The 19,752-nt window shown below is 43.6% G+C and overlaps 2 protein-coding genes across 2 annotated transcripts in view; both read left to right on the plus strand.

Annotated features, from left to right (window-relative positions):
- NOTCH2 (notch receptor 2) overlaps positions 1–16,451 on the plus strand; it is a 164,005-nt gene extending 147,554 nt beyond the window's left edge. The window contains exons 24-34 of the mRNA XM_030824712.1: positions 1,944–2,056; positions 2,747–3,252; positions 4,574–4,921; positions 5,788–5,930; positions 6,120–6,330; positions 6,727–6,823; positions 8,134–8,302; positions 8,915–9,216; positions 9,975–10,122; positions 10,772–10,869; positions 11,840–16,451. Of these exons, the coding sequence (XP_030680572.1) occupies positions 1,944–2,056; positions 2,747–3,252; positions 4,574–4,921; positions 5,788–5,930; positions 6,120–6,330; positions 6,727–6,823; positions 8,134–8,302; positions 8,915–9,216; positions 9,975–10,122; positions 10,772–10,869; positions 11,840–13,228 (3,524 nt within the window). The 3' untranslated portion in view covers positions 13,229–16,451. The remainder of the gene's footprint in view (positions 1–1,943; positions 2,057–2,746; positions 3,253–4,573; positions 4,922–5,787; positions 5,931–6,119; positions 6,331–6,726; positions 6,824–8,133; positions 8,303–8,914; positions 9,217–9,974; positions 10,123–10,771; positions 10,870–11,839) is intronic.
- Positions 1–19,752, plus strand: part of LOC115837636 (putative neuroblastoma breakpoint family member 7) — a 655,832-nt gene that overhangs the window by 545,752 nt on the left and 90,328 nt on the right.

Raw genomic sequence — 19,752 nt, forward strand, 5'->3', positions numbered from 1 at the left:
ATTCACAGAACTCTTTTCATCTGAACAAAATAACATTTTGTTTTAAGGAACCTTACGTCTAACTCCGGTTTCTTCACCCTGCCTCCTTTGACTTGTGATGGCTTGAATTACTGGGTAGTTCCTGCCACCGTGATCTTTCCAACCCTAGGACTCAGAGAAGCTTAGGACCCTGCTTAGATACTTAAAGGGAGCAGGTCCAAATTCAATGTGTTTAACCAAAGATCAGTTGATGTGGGTATGAAATGAAAAATTGCAGTGGTCACAAGTAATGCCTTGCCCAGTAAAGGCTTGGCTATGTTCCTACTCTGTTCCCAAGCTTCTTTCTTTCATCACAGGGCCTAAAGATGACCAAGCCCTGCCTCAGAATAGGGATCTTATCACAAGAACTTACTAGTTACTTCTGGAGAGGGCAGCATGGTGACTTTTGGGAACTAAAATAGTTGTTTGTATCCAGATGTGACAGGATACTCAGATTTGAAATTTATCATGCATTTTCTGGGGTCTGTAGTTGTATTTCTTATAGGGAGGGTGTGATCAGATTCCTTAGGAGTCAGAAAATAGGCTTTAATAGTCTATTTACAAAGAATTCATCAAGCTGAACTCTGCTACATCCTGAGCCCATCTCCAACCATCTTTCCTTCCAACTTTAAAGATATGCTACCTTACAATCTTGGAATTTGATAAAGAATGGGAGGGATTCTGCAATATGGAAGCTCTCTGGATACACTAACATCAAAAAAGAAATAGTCCATTGTGAACATAATAGCTATTGAGGCAATGTGGAACAGAATGAGTATGAACAATCTGTCTACAACCTCGTATTGGCCACCCTGCACTTGGAAAGCCAAAGAATCAAAACTGGCTCCCATTTCAACTTTCATTGCCCCTGAGGCTTTTTTCTCTGGAAACACTAACAAGCATTTGCAAAGTAAGGGGGAAGCAGGAGAAGAAAGGAATGGAGACCACTTTGAAGTAGTATCCCACAGCCAGGAAGTAGTGTTTGTGCATTTTCCACATTTGTGAATGAAAAAAAAATCCCTTGAATACATTGAGCACAATTATTGTGGGATGCTGTTGCAGAGATAAACAGCAAGGGACTGGTGGTCCACCAAACTGTGTCCATGTGTTGGCTGCTCTTGGTTAGCGGCTGCTGCTGTGATTTGAAGAGACAAACATTTATACCTCTTGCTGCTTGATCTCGTTGGCCAAAAACATTACTATTTTTATTTCATTTTTAAAGCTACCTCTTCTTTCCCAAGTGGCCACAGGCCAGATGGGGCCTATCTCCTTCTATTGGCCAGGAGTCCCAGCTGCGCCCTGCGTCTCCTCCATGGTTCCAGTTGCCTTGTTCTTTATCTTGGAGCGGTGGCCCCCAGGGGCCTTCTGTTTTAGAACTATTCCTAGAGGAAACTAACTCTAGGAAAATTAAGCTGCGTTTTAAGGAATACGAGTTAGGTTACAGAAAGGCCAAAAAATGATTGAAATGAGGTACCACAGATGAAAATTCTCTATACTGCAAATCACCATTTAAATGTATTGGCCTGGTGTAGCCTCTCCTATGAAGTAGATGACATTAACAAAATACAGTGAATAGTTTTTCAACTGTTTTCTGCAACTTATGAAAGCTAAAATGACTTCAAAAAGCTGAAGTGTGATTTCTCTTTTTTTGATGGGATTTAAGTCACTTTTCTCACCCATCCTGTTGTGTGAGTTGGTACTTATTGTGTAGGCAAGACAGAGTAAGGGACTGGCCTGAGCCAGTGACAGGCCAATCTTGTTGAGATGCAGTGAGTGTTTTCTTCCTATGCTCAGATTACCACAGGCTTAGAACTGAACTCTCTCACATTTGCTTCACCTATGGCTAGTTCCCATCCCAGCAAAGTTTGTTGAGTAACTTGCAGTGACTACTTCTGCCTTTAAAACCTTATTTTTCATTTTCTGAGGCCGGCACTGTGAAACCTTCGTCGACGTGTGTCCCCAGATGCCCTGCCTGAATGGAGGGACTTGTGCTGTGGCCAGTAACATGCCTGATGGTTTCATTTGCCGTTGTCCCCCGGTAAGTGCCCTGTTGCTCATCTAAGAAGGGGCATTCTCTCTTCCATACAATCTGTGGCAGAACTGAGATTAAACCTGGTTTTATCAATCTTCGAAATGGGAAGATTACTCAATTTTAGCTCTTTCAGAAGAAAGTGCTTGGGTTTTTCCATTTAAAGCTGTTTACAAGTGACAAAATAAAACAAAAACAAATAAAAGCTGTTTAGACACTCCCAGAAACAGTGAGCTTCCCAATCCATGACTGTCAGTCTTAAGAAAAACTAAGGGAAAACCACAAAAAGTGGTGGAATGCCCCCTTGAAAATAGGGCTGATATGTGTGGCTTCTTGGCCCCAGGCTGGAGGGTAATCTCACTGCCCAGATTGGGCCAGAGTTGGTGGAAATGCTGCTCTGCTTACATTCTTTAGCAGGAACCATTTGGAAGCAAGTTGTCTCTTAAGGTAGAGGGAAGCTTAATTTTAGCTATTTGCTATACCCATTCTTTTATCACTGCCAGAGGCTGAAACCTTCCCAAAACAAGAGATCCCTATGCCTCGGGAGATAGCGAAAGGAAACCTGTCTAGTAACCTTGGCTTGGGCTGAACGGGAAGTACAGAAGGGAGTGAGATGTGGAGGTTTTCTAGGAACCCCAGACTTCCAATATGACTGTTTTCCTACCAATGCCATGTTTATTTCCTCACTGATTTCCACAGGGATTTTCCGGGGCAAGGTGCCAGAGCAGCTGTGGACAGGTGAAATGTAAGAAAGGGGAGCAGTGTGTGCACACCGCCTCTGGACCCCGCTGCTTCTGCCCCAGTCCCCAGGACTGCGAGTCAGGCTGTGCCAGTAGCCCCTGCCAGCATGGGGGCAGCTGCCACCCTCAGCGCCAGCCTCCTTATTACTCCTGCCAATGTGCCCCACCATTCTCGGGTAGCCGCTGTGAGCTCTACACGGCACCCCCCAGCACCCCTCCTGCCACCTGTCTGAGCCAGTATTGTGCCGACAAAGCTCGGGATGGCGTCTGTGATGAGGCCTGCAACAGCCATGCCTGCCAGTGGGATGGGGGTGACTGTTCTCTCACCATGGAGAACCCCTGGGCCAACTGTTCCTCCCCACTTCCCTGCTGGGATTATATCAACAACCAGTGTGATGAGCTGTGCAACACGGCCGAGTGCCTATTTGACAACTTTGAATGCCAAGGGAACAGCAAGACATGCAAGTAAGGGCTTCACGTTTTCCAGAAGCTGAAGGGGCCTGTCACTAACACACTTCAGTTTCTCATTCTTGCTCCTAACCACTCCAGTGCTTCAGCCTAAGCTGCCTCTGCTTTTCAGATGGTGCCAGCCTTGTCCCATCGCACACCACCCTGTGCTCTCCCTTGCTGACAATGGGCCAGGAATGCTCATTGCATAATGACCCTCTCTCTCTGCCTATCTCTGCCTTCTCACCTGCTGCCTTCGTGACCTCCTGGGGGATATAACTTTTGGAAGTGGTGTTTCCCACTTCAAGCAGCCTCTCACATAACCTGCCTGCAGGATGGATGGAAAGGTCTGTATCTCTCTCTTCACCCCATTAATTTCCCTAAGACTGTTTTTCCCCACCTAGATTTATCAGGAAGCATGAATTAGATTAAGCCTGTGAACCCTCCTGGTCTTAATTGTATAGGATGCTGTATGGTTTGCTTAGGAACTTTCCTGTTAACTAGCCATTCCATCTACTTTAATCCCAATTAATTCTCAACAACCCATGAGGCGTAGGTATTACTAACATTCTTTCATAGGTGAGAGAACTTAGGCCCAAGGGTTAAAGAACTTGCCAAAGCAAGTTGTTTCATTGACTCCTAATCTTTTGATTGAGCTAGCATGAAAAGTTGTACCAAATAGTATAAATATCAAGGGGTAGGGGATGAGGAGAGGACAGTATAGATGGAATAGTTTGTACATCATTTAGGTTTGGGGGTTCTAATTCCTTTTCCAAATATTGAAAGAGCCTGTACAAGTAATATCTGGTGTGCTATAAGGACATACCCATCCCCCTTTACCTTCTGTAGTTGGGATTCACTCTTGAAAGGGAAAGAAATGGGTCATGTTAATATGGTTCTCTGTATGGCAACTCTCAATGGTTCAGGGCCTTTTGTCAAGTTTCTAGAGGCATATTTCACTTCCTAAAGCCCGTTGTTACCTTACTGGGGGCAATGGATTTCTCTAAAGTAGAGGAAGCATGAACCAGGTTGACTTTTGTTTCAGATATGCAGCTTTGTTTGAAAACCTGACTTAACAGGCTTGTAAAATGGCTGGGAGCCCCTAAGCTCCTGCAGCATAGGGAGTACAATGTTCTTCATTTAGGAAGTACTCAACAAGGATGAGTGGCATAGACGTCAGGGATAGGAGATGCAAAGAAGGTTTTGTGGGGCATTTGGGTCCTGGGTGTGGGCCACAGAAAATGGGTAGGAAAATCCACAGTAGTTCCAAATGAAAAAGCAAATAGAGCTCCAGTCTAATCTGAGCCCTTTTGCCTGTTCTCTGCTTCCCCTTACCTAGGTATGACAAATACTGTGCAGACCACTTCAAAGACAACCACTGTGACCAGGGGTGCAACAGTGAGGAGTGTGGTTGGGATGGGCTGGACTGTGCTGCTGACCAACCTGAGAACCTGGCAGAAGGTACCCTGGTTATTGTGGTATTGATGCCACCTGAACAACTGCTCCAGGATGCTCGCAGCTTCTTGCGGGCACTGGGTACCCTGCTCCACACCAACCTGCGCATTAAGCGGGACTCCCAGGGTGAACTCATGGTGTACCCCTATTATGGTGAGAAGTCAGCTGCCATGAAGAAACAGAGGATGACACGCAGGTCCCTTCCTGGTGAACAAGAACAGGAGGTGGCTGGGTAGGTGTTTGGTTTCTGAACTTCAAGTCTAATTTTATGAAGCCTAGCACTTTGACATATAGCACAAGTCGTAACTCAACCTATAGAAATGCAAAGATCAGACAAATAGAATGGCCCACCACTTAATAAGATAAACCCATTACCCCAGTACTTATGTTTAAATGTAAAGAGGTGCCTTCGTCTTGGGGTCCTGAAAAGTGGGCTGGGGTACACAGGAGGCAGAATGTCTGGAAGTCCTCCTCAGATGCCAGAATCCATAACCTTTTGCCAGAGTTGCCTCAAATCCCTTTATTAGTGACATTCCTTTTTACATTAATCATTGCCTTATTGTCAAGGCCCTTCTTTAGAATATACGTCTCTTTGACACAGGTAATGATCTTCAGTTGCTCTGTCATTCACACCTCACTGTTTGTTGGTATATTCTCAAACTTTCAACCCTCCAGCTAGCTGAGATACCAATGCAGAGACAAAGGAAAATAAGGAATAAAAACGCACAGGGATGTATTTTTAGAGTAGCACCAAGTACCATTGAGTAGGTAGGAAAGAGTGGAAGAAGACCACTGAAACCTTCAGGAGGAAAGCAGAGCTTCTCACTTTGTCATGCATTGCCTCAGCCAGAAGGCTTTGGTCAGCCAGACTTAAGGAAGGTGGGACATCGTCTATGTGGGAATTAGTGTTTAAGATCTCAAGGGACAGTATCCTAATTTCTGAGATATGTCTTAAGGCAGCATGCCAGAGGTGGGGACCTGATGCTGAAGGGGAGGAAGGGAGGCTCCTGTCACCCTTTGTGACACATTCTGCCTGACCTGCACTCTTCTGTTTTATCCCCATCTCTCCTCCTCCACTTCTCCCTTGGCATCCCACAGCTCTAAAGTCTTTCTGGAAATTGACAACCGCCAGTGTGTTCAAGACTCAGACCACTGCTTCAAGAACACAGATGCAGCAGCAGCTCTCCTGGCCTCTCACGCCATACAGGGGACCCTGTCATACCCTCTCGTGTCTGTCGTCAGTGAGTGGCACTGGTGTAAAGGGGAAGGGTGGCGGGGGGAGAGTGTCAATTGGGGGAACAATTTTCATTATGTAGCCCTCTATTTTTTCAGGACTGTTGAGGTCAAAGTTGCCCTCTAAATGAATCTAATGCTGACATTGAGAGGTTGATGTTTTATTTAGCACTTTCCCTGTCTCTGTGGACTTTCAGGTGAATCCCTGACTCCAGAACGCACTCAGCTCCTCTATCTCCTTGCTGTTGCTGTTGTCATCATTCTGTTTATTATTCTGCTGGGGGTAATCATGGCAAAACGAAAGCGTAAGCATGGCTCTCTCTGGCTGCCTGAAGGTTTCACTCTTCGCCGAGATGCAAGCAATCACAAGCGTCGTGAACCAGTGGGACAGGATGCTGTGGGGCTGAAGTAAGAGGCATTGCCAACAAGCCACTATTCACAGTATAAGTAGGGATGACTAGAAAAGCATATCTTGTTGAATCATGATTTTAAATTCTAAGCTCTGGGCATTTACTCGCAGTGACCATGATTCTAAATGCCTTGTGAGTGACTATTCCGTGCATATTATCACAGTGCCGCCCACCTTCTGGGTTGAGGTACCCTTTTGTTGTAAGCTCACGATCAGTGGGAAGGGAAAAGATGAATGCCAAGGGAATGTCACAAAAATACTGCCCATCTTCTCTGGGCCAAGACCCTGCAAAATTGTAATATAGCCATGGGAGTGTGTCATGGTGGAAAGTGTTGAAAACCACTGTATTAGTTTATGACCGCCATTCTTATTTTTTCTTTTCATAATCATATTAGAAATCTCTCAGTGCAAGTCTCAGAAGCTAACCTAATTGGTTCTGGAACAAGTGAACACTGGGTCGATGATGAAGGGCCCCAGCCAAAGAAAGTGAAGGTGAGGTGGCCATGGTAGAACCACCATTGTCAGCCATTATCTGGTTACATTTCAGATTTCTGTCCTTTAGCTCCAGAGTGTCCTGAATGGGAGTAAGGAGTGATAGTCTTTATATCTTACCCAGACAATAACTATCCTAGGTTCTCCTAAACAGCAGGAATCCTTAGGACATTAATGACCTTGGGTTACCTATATATGCTCTTCAAGAATAACTGTTTAAAAATACTAAACACATCTCTTTCCTTTAGTGTTATGCTGGCAGTAGTCAAATCAGGAATGGTGCGTGTAGATGGCAATTCCTTTATGGCCACATCTCTTCCTTATCCTTTATGGGCACTTCTTCTATAAGAGAAGATGAAATTAAGCAGTGGAAGAAAGCCAGTTGTCATTGACATTGGCAAAACGAAAGCCAGTGTTCATGGCAAAATGTTGATATTGGAGGCTCCATACCTTGAGCCCGGGAAACTAAAGCCATATAAAAGCAAGTGGTAGACTGGGCTGAGACTGACATGAAAAAGGAGACCCTCCATCCACTGCTGTGCATGGCTGGGAGCTGGTGGAGCATGATGTTAAGAAGATTGCTTTAGTTAATATCAGAACTGGATTCAAATCTAAAACTCTGCCACTTAGTAGCTGGCAGGTTACTTAACCTCTTTGTAATTATCCTTCCTTGTAAAATGCAGATAATAATAACCCTTTCCTCTGTGAGTTGTGTTGGCATATGTGCCTTATCTACTTTCCTGTCATGTACTAAGTATTCAGTAAAGGGTAGCTGCTTTTAAATTATCATAATTATTATTATTGAATAGTCTTTGCTGAGTGCTTACTACATGTTGGGTGCTATGTTGAGTACAAGGAAACAACCTTGAACAAGCTTATTTTCCCTTCTTGAGAAGCTTACAGCCTTGTGGTGGAGATGGCCATGTAGTGCTGTGTAAGCATTTAACACATGATCAGTTAAGCAGAGGTAAGCAGAGTATGCTTTTTAGGGCCAACAAGAAGAATTAAAATTTACTTTCTAGTGGAGGGTAGGAAAAGTGAGAATTGGGTGCTCTGGAGATCTAAAGGCTAAAGCCTAGAGTTTGGGATGGGGGGAGGGAATTGTCTAGATGATGCAGGAAAGGTAAGCAGGAGCCACATCACGAGAGCAGTGGGAAGCCAAGGCTGAGGTAATCCTCTGGAGGGGTGGAGGAGTAGGAAGAGAGAAAACAATGGGAGATAAGCAGGGGTGGTGGAGGCTCTGGACAGCTTCTGATTAGCAGTTTCTGGTGGTGGCCAGATTGATAGGGAGCATTGTTTTCACCTTTCAGGCTGAAGATGAGGCCTTACTCTCAGAAGAAGATGACCCCATTGATCGACGGCCATGGACACAGCAGCACCTTGAAGCCGCAGACATCCGTAGGACACCATCGCTGGCCCTCACCCCTCCTCAGGCAGAGCAGGAGGTGGATGTGTTAGATGTGAATGTCCGGGGCCCAGGTCAGCACCGGGCCTCTTCCCCTCTTCGCTGGGCTGTGTCTGCCCATGGTTCCACATTGTTGTCCCTGTGTTTGCCCCGTCCAGCCATACACCCCTTCCCAATTTCACAGACTCTAAATCAGCTTGAGGAAATGAATGCTTAAGGAATGTAGAAATTATCACGAAGAAATTATCAAGTCAGAAAGGGAAGGATTTCACATTGCTTCATGTACAGTGTGTTGAGACTAAACAGTCTGATAAAATGGATTAGATTGTAGTAGGATAGAAAAATAATATCCCAAAGCAGAGGATAGTTAGTATCTTATGCATATATTAATTGTTCTATTAATATTAGATATTTTTAAATGTCCAATTAAAATAACAGCACTTAAACAGAAAAACTTGTTTAGAGAAGAGCCCCCAGCTTAAAAAGACTTGTACTTTCCCATTATTCTTTACAGAAATGATGTTATCAGAGGAAAAGGTGGCAAATGTGAAACTAGTAACCAGTTACTACAAGAAGTACAGGGAATTCTTTGCCCCTAAGAATAACTTTAGTCAAATAGAGCTGTTTCAACCATAGGGTTAACTACCTTCTCCTTGAGTACTTTATGGAATTTTCCATTCCTACAGATGGCTGCACCCCACTGATGTTGGCTTCTCTCCGAGGAGGCAGCTCAGATTTGAGTGATGAAGATGAAGATGCAGAGGACTCTTCTGCTAACATCATCACAGACTTGGTCTACCAGGGTGCCAGCCTCCAGGCCCAGACGGACCGGACTGGTGAGATGGCCCTGCACCTTGCAGCCCGCTACTCACGGGCTGATGCTGCCAAGCGTCTCCTGGACGCAGGTGCAGATGCCAATGCCCAGGACAACATGGGCCGCTGCCCACTCCATGCTGCAGTGGCAGCTGATGCTCAAGGTGTCTTCCAGGTAAAGAACATGAGAAGAGTCACTTGAATAATAATTCCTATGGCTCTATAATGTTTTATCGTTTTTAAAGAACTAATATCTCTTTGAATTTATTCAATCATTTGAGAGATTGGGGCAGGTATTAGAGTCATGCTTGCTAGATGGGAAAGTGGGAAAAGGGAGGCAGGCAAATTGACCTAGCTATATATAGGAAGATAGTGATAGAGCCAACTGCAGATAACACCAGTCTTTCTGATTATTAGTGATAATTTGTTGTGCCAAGATGCCTCCCAAATGCATAGATCAGATGAGAGTGATAGCTGGTCTGGAGCCTTTGACTAGTATCCGCTACTTCTTATGGATTGGCCTGACTGTGTGGGCTTCTAGCTGCTTATTGGCAGTTTTCTTGATCTGAGTTCATATTATAATCCCTGATGCCTGTTTATCCTTATGAGGAAATTGGAAGCATTCTGAATCACCTTAGGCTGTATACTGACTGAAGTTGTGATATTTCCCCACATCCCTCTTCTTTCCTGAGAAAGTAGAAGGCTCATCACTTTACATCGGCTATTATTTATTGAGCATGTATTTATTTATTCATGCAACAAATATTTATTGATTGATCATGATAGAATCTTGGGCACAAAGATAACAAGACTTTCCCTCTCCTCCAGGAACCTACACTGTAGCCTCAGCTCTGATGCCCTTGTTTCTTCACTGAGCTTCATTATTTTCCTTCATCCAGGTGACTCTCTTTTCTGTACTTTCTCCTCTTCTAGATTCTGATTCGCAATCGAGTAACTGATCTAGATGCCAGGATGAATGATGGTACTACACCCCTGATCCTGGCTGCCCGCCTGGCTGTGGAGGGAATGGTGGCAGAACTGATCAACTGCCAAGCAGATGTGAATGCAGTGGATGACCATGGTAGGGATGAAAGGCAGGGATTTGGATTCTTACCTGCAAAGCATGCCTCTGAGGAGGGGAATGGTTACATGACCCTTAGAGAACTGTCTGAGATCCAAATACATGGGAGATTCACTCATTCTTTCATTCATGCGTTTATTCATTCTTCCTTTAACATGCTGAGCTCAGAGATCCAAGCCAGTAGGAGATCCCTAATTAAAATGAGAGATTTTTAATGAGGGTTCTTGGACCTCAGAGCAGATACATGAAAGGTGTTCCCATGTAGTCTCCTAGGCATAACACTTGATTTGAGGAATTATGAGAGCTGACTTCTCTGGGAGAGTTGTGGAATATTCTTAATATAAATTCTGACATGTAATATATAGGTTTTTATCTTCAGTATGTAACAGGGTAGATTCTGCCTTGTAGGGGACGTGAATACCTCATACAAGTGATCCTTTCACCTAGAGGTCTTCTGCAGGCTAGGCAGCCTGTACTGAAGTATTTCTAGAACAGAGGAAAAAGAGATTACTTTGGTTTTTCCTATAGACCCCTACAGAGAACTGCTTCCTGCTGATCTCTGGGGAGTTTAAGCTTTCATTGTACAAGGCATAGTGTTTTATACTAAGAGTAGGCTATGTCTGTTAATAAAAATGTTTCTTCCCTGCAGGAAAATCTGCTCTTCACTGGGCAGCTGCTGTCAATAATGTGGAGGCGACTCTTTTGCTGTTGAAAAATGGGGCCAACCGAGACATGCAGGACAACAAGGTACAATTTGTGGGCTCTGAGCTTGAGGAGGCTCATAGCAGTGCCTCAGTTATAAGCCCCTTCCCGTTTCTCCTTACAGCTTCTTTTGTGATATGTATAGACAAAGATGGAAGCAGTTTGGGCAGACACTGGGTTTGGAGAGCTTGATGAGGATATTAGGCTTGTCCAGGCATGTGTCAGGATGGAGTTCTCTGCCCTCTCCGTACTCAGCTTGCAGTAGGCTGGCTATAGATAGCTTGGTGTAACCTTTTCTCTTCCCTGACATTTCCTTTTCTCCAGTTGTCTCTTCTGTTCATAATCACTTCTTTTTCTCATTTTCTTTCTTTTTTCCCTCCGGCTGCTTTTTTTTCTGTCCTTGGATACCCTGTTTTCCTGTTTGATTTTTCTCCATCTGAATTTTTTGTCCTGCTTCCTTCTCTCGTTCATCTTCTCTCAGTTTTCTTTGTTTTCCTTATCTTAGTCCTTTCTTGCACATGTTTTGTCCCTTCTTTCTTTCACTGTTTTCCTTATTTTTCCCAGTTCTGTGCATGCCTTAGTTTTTTCTCTTCCTACCTTTCTTATTTCTAACTCCTTTTCCTATTATTTCTTATTTCTAACTCCTATTCCTACCTTTCTTATTTCTAACCCCTTTTTCTTAACCTTATTCTGATAAGCTCAGTAGTCTTTTAAGTGAGTCTCTGGCTCAGGGGCATGCTTTATTTTATGAATTCCCAACTAAAGAGATGTTCCCCCTAAGGGGCAAAATTGTTTTTTGAGGAGAGGTGAAATAATCTTACTCTTTTTATGTATAAATCACAGATATACATTCAGTACATTCGTAGAGGCACAGCCTATCTGTGGTGTTAATATTTCATCGGGGAGATAATTAGGAAAACATGTCTAAGGGGGTGATGATAAAAAAGATTGAGAAAAACTGCTATATTCTCCAGAGTGTTATTAACATGTGTTCTGTGATGGGCCTTTTCTGTAGGAAGAGACACCTCTGTTTCTTGCTGCCCGGGAGGGGAGCTATGAAGCAGCCAAGATCCTGTTAGACCATTTTGCCAATCGAGACATCACAGACCATATGGATCGTCTTCCCCGGGATGTGGCTCGGGATCGCATGCACCATGACATTGTGCGCCTCCTGGATGAATACAATGTGACCCCAAGCCCTCCAGGCACTGTGTTGACTTCTGCTCTCTCACCTGTCATCTGTGGGCCCAACAGATCTTTCCTCAACCTGAAGCACACCCCAATGGGCAAGAAGTCTAGACGACCCAGTGCCAAGAGTACCATGCCCACTAGCCTCCCTAACCTTGCCAAGGAGGCAAAGGATGCCAAGGGTAGTAGGAGGAAGAAGTCTGTGAGTGAGAAGGTCCAATTGTCTGAGAGTTCAGTAACTTTATCCCCTGTTGATTCCCTAGAATCTCCTCACACATATGTTTCCGACACCACATCCTCTCCAATGATTACATCCCCTGGGATCTTACAGGCCTCACCCAACCCTATGTTGGCCACTGCTGCCCCTCCTGCCCCAGTCCATGCCCAGCATGCACTGTCTTTTTCTAACCTTCATGAAATGCAGCCTTTGGCTCATGGGGCCAGCACTGTGCTTCCCTCAGTGAGCCAGTTGCTGTCCCACCACCACATTGTATCTCCAGGCAGTGGCAGTGCTGGAAGCTTGAGTAGGCTCCATCCAGTCCCAGTCCCAGCAGATTGGATGAACCGCATGGAGGTGAATGAGACCCAGTACAATGAGATGTTTGGTATGGTCCTGGCTCCAGCTGAGGGCACCCACCCTGGCATAGCTCCCCAGAGCAGGCCACCTGAAGGGAAGCACATAACCACCCCTCGGGAGCCCTTGCCCCCCATTGTGACTTTCCAGCTCATCCCTAAAGGCAGTATTGCCCAACCAGCGGGGGCTCCCCAGCCTCAGTCCACCTGCCCTCCAGCTGTTGCGGGCCCCCTGCCCACCATGTACCAGATTCCAGAAATGGCCCGTTTGCCCAGTGTGGCTTTCCCCACTGCCATGATGCCCCAGCAGGATGGGCAGGTAGCTCAGACCATTCTCCCAGCCTATCATCCTTTCCCAGCCTCTGTGGGCAAGTACCCCACACCCCCTTCACAGCACAGTTATGCTTCCTCAAATGCTGCTGAGCGAACACCCAGTCACAGTGGTCACCTCCAGGGTGAGCATCCCTACCTGACACCATCCCCAGAGTCTCCTGACCAGTGGTCAAGTTCATCACCCCACTCTGCTTCTGACTGGTCAGATGTGACCACCAGCCCTACCCCTGGGGGTGCTGGAGGAGGTCAGCGGGGACCTGGGACACACATGTCTGAGCCACCACACAACAACATGCAGGTTTACGCGTGAAAGAGTCCACCTCCAGTGCAGAGACATAACTGACTTTTGTAAATGCTGCTGAGGAACAAATGAAGGTCATCCGGGAGATAAATGAAGAAATCTCTGGAGCCAGCTTCTAGAGGTAGGAAAGAGAAGATGTCCTTATTCAGATAATGCAAGAGAAGCAATTCGTCAGTTTCACTGGGTATCTGCAAGGCTTATTGATTATTCTAATCTAATAAGACAAGTTTGTGGAAATGCAAGATGGATACAAGCCTTGGGTCCGTGTTTACTCTCTTCTATTTGGAGAATAAGATGGATGCTTACTGAAGCCCAGACATTCTTGCAGCTTGGACTGCATTTTAAGCTCCGCGGGCTTCTGCCATATCCATGAGAAGATTCTACACTAGCGTCCTGTTGGGAATTATGCCCTGGAATTCTGCCTGAATTGACCTACGCATCTCCTCCTCCTTGGACATTCTTTTGTCTTCATTTGGTGCTTTCGATTTTGCACCTCTCCATGATTGTAGCCCTACCAGCATGTTATAGGGCAAGACCTTTGTATTTTTGATCATTCCAGCCCATGAAAGCAACTTTGGCCTCCTTTCCCCTCCTGTCTTCCCAGTATCCCTTGGAGTCTCACAAGGTTTACTTTGGTATGGTTCTCAGCACAAACCTTTCAAGTATGTTTCTTTAGAAAATGGACATACTGTATTGTGTTCTCCTGCGTATATCATTCCTGGAGAGAGAAGGGGAGAAGAATATTTTTCTTCAACAAATTTTGGGGGCAGGAGATCCCTTCAAGAGGCTGCACCTTAATTTTTCTTGTCTGCGTGCAGGTCTTCATATAAACTTTACCAGGAAGAAGAGTATGAGTCTGTTGTTTTTCTGTGTATGGGCCTGGTCAGTGTAAAGTTTTATCCTTGATAGTCTAGTTGCTATGACCCTCCCCACTTTTTTAAAACCAGAAAAAGGTTTGGAATGTTGGAATGACCAAGAGACAAGCTAACTCGTGCAACAGCCAGTTACCCACCCACAGGTCCCCCTACTTCCTGCCAAGCATTCCATTGACTGCCTGGTATGGAACACATTTGTCCCAGATCTGAGCACTCTAGGCCTGTTTAACTCACTCACCCAGCATATGAAACTAGTCTTAACTGTTGAGCCTTTCCTTTCATCTCCACAGAAGACACTGTCTCAAATGTTGTACCCTTGCCATTTAGGACTGAACTTTCCTTAGCCCAAGGGACCCAGTGTCAGTCTCTACTTTCTGATTATCTTGCTGCTTAAAGGCCTGCTCACCAATCTTTCTTTCACACTGTGTGGTCCGCGTTACTGGTATACCCAGTATGTTCTCACTGAAGACATGGACTTTCTATGTTCAAGTGCAGGAATTGGAAAGTTGGACTTGTTTTCTATGGTCCAAGACAGCCCTATAAGAAGGTTGGAAAAGGAGGAACTATATAGCAGCCTTTGCTATTTTCTGCTACCATTTCTTTTCCTCTGAAGTGGCCATGACATTCCCTTTGGCAACTAACATAGAAACTCAACAGAACGTTTTCCTTTCCTAGAGTCACCTTTTAGATGATAATGGACAACTATAGACTTGCTCATTGTTCAGACTGTGATTGCCCCTCACCTGAATCCACTCTGTATTCATGCTCTTGGCAATTCCCTTGACTCTGTTTTAAGGGCAGAAGCATTTTAGTTAATTGTAGATAAAGAATAGTTTTATTCCTCTTCTCCTTGGGCCAGTTAATTGGTCCATGGCTACACTGCCACTTCTGTCCAGTGCTGTGAGGCCCATGACACCTGCAAAATAAGTTCTGCCTGGGCATTTTGTAGATATTAACAGGTGAATTCCCAACTCTTTTGGTTTGAATGACAGTTCTCATTCCTTCTATGGCTGCAAGTATGCATCAGTGCTTCCCACTTACCTGATTTGTCTGTCGGTGGCCCCATATGGAAACCCTGTGTGTCTGTTGGCATAATAGTTTACAAATGGTTTTTTCAGTCCTATCCAAATTTATTGAACCAACAAAAATAATTACTTCTGCCCCGAGATAAGCAGATTAAGTTTGTTCATTCTCTGCTTTATTCTCTCCATGTGGCAACATTCTGTCAACCTCTTTTGTAGTATACAAACATTTTATCATTCTAAATGGTGACTCTCTGCCCTTGGACCCATTTATTATTCACAGATGGGGAGAACCTATCTGCATGGACCTCTGTGGACCACAGCATACCTGCCCCTTCCTGCCCTCTTGCTCCAGCCCCACTTCTGAAAGTATCAGCTACTGATCCAGCCACTGTATATTTTATATCCTCCCTTTTCCTTAAGCACAATGTCAGACCAAATTGCCTGTTTCTTTTTCTTGGACTACTTTAATTTGGATCCTTTGGGTTTGGAGAAAGGGAATGTGAAAGCTGTCATTATAGACAACAGGTTTCAGTGATGAGGAGGACAACACTGCCTTTCAAACATTTTACCGATCTCTTAGATTTTAAGAACTCTTGAATTGTGTGGTATCTAATAAAAGGGAAGGTAAGATGGATAATCACTTTCTCATTTGGGTTCTGAATTGGAGACTCAGTTTTTATGAGACACATCTTTTATGCCATGTATAGATCCTCCCCTGCTATTTTTGGTTTATTTTTATTTTTATAAATTCTTTCTTTCTTTGACTCCTCTTCTGCCTGCCTTTGGGGATAGGTTTTTTTGTTTGTTTATTTGCTTCCTCTATTTTGTTTTAAGCATCATTTTCTTATGTGAGGTGGGGAAGGGAGAGTTATGAGGGAAAGAGAGTCTGAGAATTAAAGATTTTAGTATAAGCAATTGGCTGTGATGCTCAAATCCATTGCATCCTCTTATTGAATTTGTCAATTTGTAATTCTTGCATAATAAAGAACCAAAGGTATAATGTTTTGTTGAGAGGTGGTTTAGGGATTTTGGCCCTAACCAATACATTGAATGTATGATGACTATTTGGGAGGACACATTTATGTACCCAGAGGCCCCCACTAATAACTGGTACTATGGTTACTTCCTTGTGTACATTTCTCTTAAAAGTGATATTATATCTGTTTGTATGAGAAACCCAGTAACCAATAAAATGACCGCATATTCCTGACTAAACATAGTAAGGAAAATGCACACTTTGTTTTTACTTTTCCGTTTCATTCTAAAGGTAGTTAAGATGAAATTTATATGAAAGCATTTTTATCACAAAATAAAAAAGGTTTGCCAAGCTCAGTGGTGTCATATTTTTTATTTTCCAATACTGCATCCATGGCCTGGCAGTGTTACCTCATGATGTCATAATTTGCTGAGAGAGCAAATTTTCTTTTCTTTCTGAATCCCACAAAGCCTAGCACCAAACTTCTTTTTTTCTTCCTTTAGTTAGATCATAAATAAATGATCCTGGGGAAGAAGCATCAGTCAAATAGGAAACATCACAAAACTGAGCACTCTTCTGTGCACTGGCCATAGTTGGTGACAAACAGACGGTTGCTCAGGGACAAGGTGCCTTCCAGTGGAAATGTGAAGTAGTTGCTATAGCAAGAATTGGGAATTGGGATATAAGTCATAATATTAATTATGCTGTTATGTAAACGATTGGCATGTAACATTCCTTAAGTGAAATTTGTGTAGAACTTAATATACAGGATTATAAAATAATATTTTGTGTATAAATTTGTTACAAGTTCACATTCATACATTTATTTATAAAGTCAGTGAGATATTTGAACATGAATACTTGATGTTGTTAATATGTATGGCATTAGCAGTCTCATATTGACCCTAGCATCTTATTTCCATTTTCCATTATTTTGCAGAAACTTATCAGTCACACATGCATAATTATAAATGGTAACAGTTTTATTTTAATGACTTGAAATCTTAGGGTATGCTTCTGCTAAGCAGATAAAGGAGCCTTGTTCAAGATCTGCACAGTTAAGGTTTTAACGTAATTTAGCATTAATTGGTTATGTTCAGAATGTTTTAATTTTATATAAAACATTTAAGTCTTCATATTGGGTTTTATAATGGTGGAAGAATAGAATGAATTTGAGAGCTAAGGAATGATCACCTGTGCAGGCTGGCCACTCAGAGCTCAAGTTGCCACTTGCAAACTATTTGGGAACTAAATTGCTCCATGAAAACCTGCTTCAGTGGATCCAGGCTGCAGGCCATTGGGTGGCTGACCACATCTTGCCCCTGCAATTATAAGTCTTGAATGCTAGCCTTTGATTATGCAGGGAGGACTTGGGGCACTCCCAGACGTGAAAGCAAAAAAAGGAGAGTAGGGCTGAAGCCAAGTGCCACCCCATCACAAAGCTGGACCAGTAGGCTTGGACACTAGACCATGAGCATGCCAGGAGAGGGGCTAGTGCCTCAGTCATGCAACTAAAAAGCTTCACGACCCAAGGAGAGGGGCTGCTTCCTTTATCAGAACAACCTCCTTAATGCCCACATGCTTCTCAGGATGTGGGCAATGGGGGAACTGTGAGCCTGTTATTGCCTCTGCCACTACATCTCTCAGCCACAGGGTATATGAAGTTTGTGTGTGTGTGTTGTGTGTGTGAAAGAATACAACTTTTCCTTCTTTTGACTTAGCACTTAGCAAAACACATTTAAAATATTTGTACCAGTCAAGTACCAACCACAAAGTGTGGGTACACTCAAATTAGGATACTTCAAAGAGGGCTATTTACAAAGGATTAATTACAAAAGTGTGTGTGCGATGTCAGGGACCAACACACAGTAGTGCAGAAACCTGTGTTAGCATCAGCAGAGCTATTTCCACTTCTGGGCCCAAAAGGCCAGGAGAAGTCACTAGGACCTGGAAACAGAGTCCTGTAGAGCAGAGCTCCCCAACCCCCGGGCCAGGGACTGGATACCTTAGCCTGTTAGGAACTGTTAGGAACTGTTAGGAACCGGGCTGCACAGCAGGAGGTGAGCGGCAGGCAAGCAAGCATTACTGCCTGAGCTCTGCCTCCTGTCAGATCAGCAGTGGCGTTAGATTCTCATAGGAGCACGAACCCTATTGTGAACTGCATATGTGAGGGATCTAGGTTGTGCACTCTTTATAATAATCCAATGTCTGATGATCTGAGATGGAAGAGTTTCATCCCCAAACCATTCCCTGGCCCCAGTCCATGGAAATATTGTCTTCCACGAGACTGGTTCCTGGTGCCAAAAAGGTTGGAGACTGCTGCTGTAGAGCAGGCTACCTAAAGAAGAGCTGTGACTTCCTTCAAAGCACACAGTGGGCCTTAAGCCCTCTCAGAAAGAAGCTAGGGGATGAATGAATACCCTGATCTCATTTGCTTCACTGGGCTGTTTGCCGACTCCAAGTGGAAGCTTGCAAATATGGGAGCTGTTGATTATAATCTATCAATGTAAGTCAGCTTTCTGGCTGGGAGCTTGGTGGAGAAGGAAAGAGAGTGAATCTGAAGGGGCAAACATATTACCTAAAATAACATTCTCCTTCCCAACTATATTTCTGAGAAATTTCCGCTGGTAACCTGTTATTCATGTGTCTAGGCAGAAAGCATAAAGTTAAAAAAAAGTATGTATTTAGAATCCTGACTTCTTTTTCTGATCTAGTAGTGTGTTTCTTCATCACTTTGGCTTTGAGCACTCGAAGTGGAGACAGTCATCGGCAGTGGGATGGATAAATTCTGGTACATTCATTGAAATGAATGCTATGCATAAATGAAAAAGAGCAACTTGCAACAACACGAAGTATATTCATCAAAATAATGTTGAGCAAAATAAGCCAGACACAAGTAATACATTCTGTATGATTCCATTATATAAGTTTAGGAAAAACCAACCAATAGTAAATAGATAATCTGAACAGTGGCTACTTTTTGGGAGAAAGGTCTAGACTGAAGTGAGAGAAAGAAGAATCTTTCTGGAGTCTGAAAGTATCTTGACCTGGGTGGTGACTACATGAGTGTATATATACGTAAAACTTCATGTAAAATTTAACTTAAGATTTATGCATTTGACTTATGTAAATTATACTTCAATAAAATGTATCTACAATAACCTACAGAAATGTACAAACATCTAATATTGGAATTCATAAAATGTTGATATACTTATTTCAGATGTTTGAAGATGCATAATGCTTATGGCTTAAAACTCCTATATTTCATCCTCTAATTCCATTTCCCTTCCTGTTTTTTCCTTCCTCTGTTCTTTCCCAGTTAGTTATTTTTATAAATTTGGTCTGTGGGGATTATTTTTTTTCTGGAAAACATTGTTATTTGCAATAGTTGGTCCATGAAAAAAGTCTACTTTCAAATGCAATTGTATAAAATGCGGGACTCCATTATTGTGAATTTAATTGACCGAGTGAGACAAGCCAGGGGAGTCAGGTTGCAAGGCAGGAGTTCTGGGCTCCAGCTGAATAATTCATACCCATCTGGGTCATGGCTGCCATCTGGCACTACCTGGTGGCACTTGTGTGCCTCAGCATAAATATATGATTGATTGAATATGGGCTTTGTAACCTGGCTGAGAATTTCGAGAGCTTCAAGAG

Source organism: Nomascus leucogenys, chromosome 12 (genome assembly GCF_006542625.1).
Source record: "Nomascus leucogenys isolate Asia chromosome 12, Asia_NLE_v1, whole genome shotgun sequence".
Taxonomy (NCBI): Eukaryota; Metazoa; Chordata; class Mammalia; order Primates; family Hylobatidae; genus Nomascus; species Nomascus leucogenys.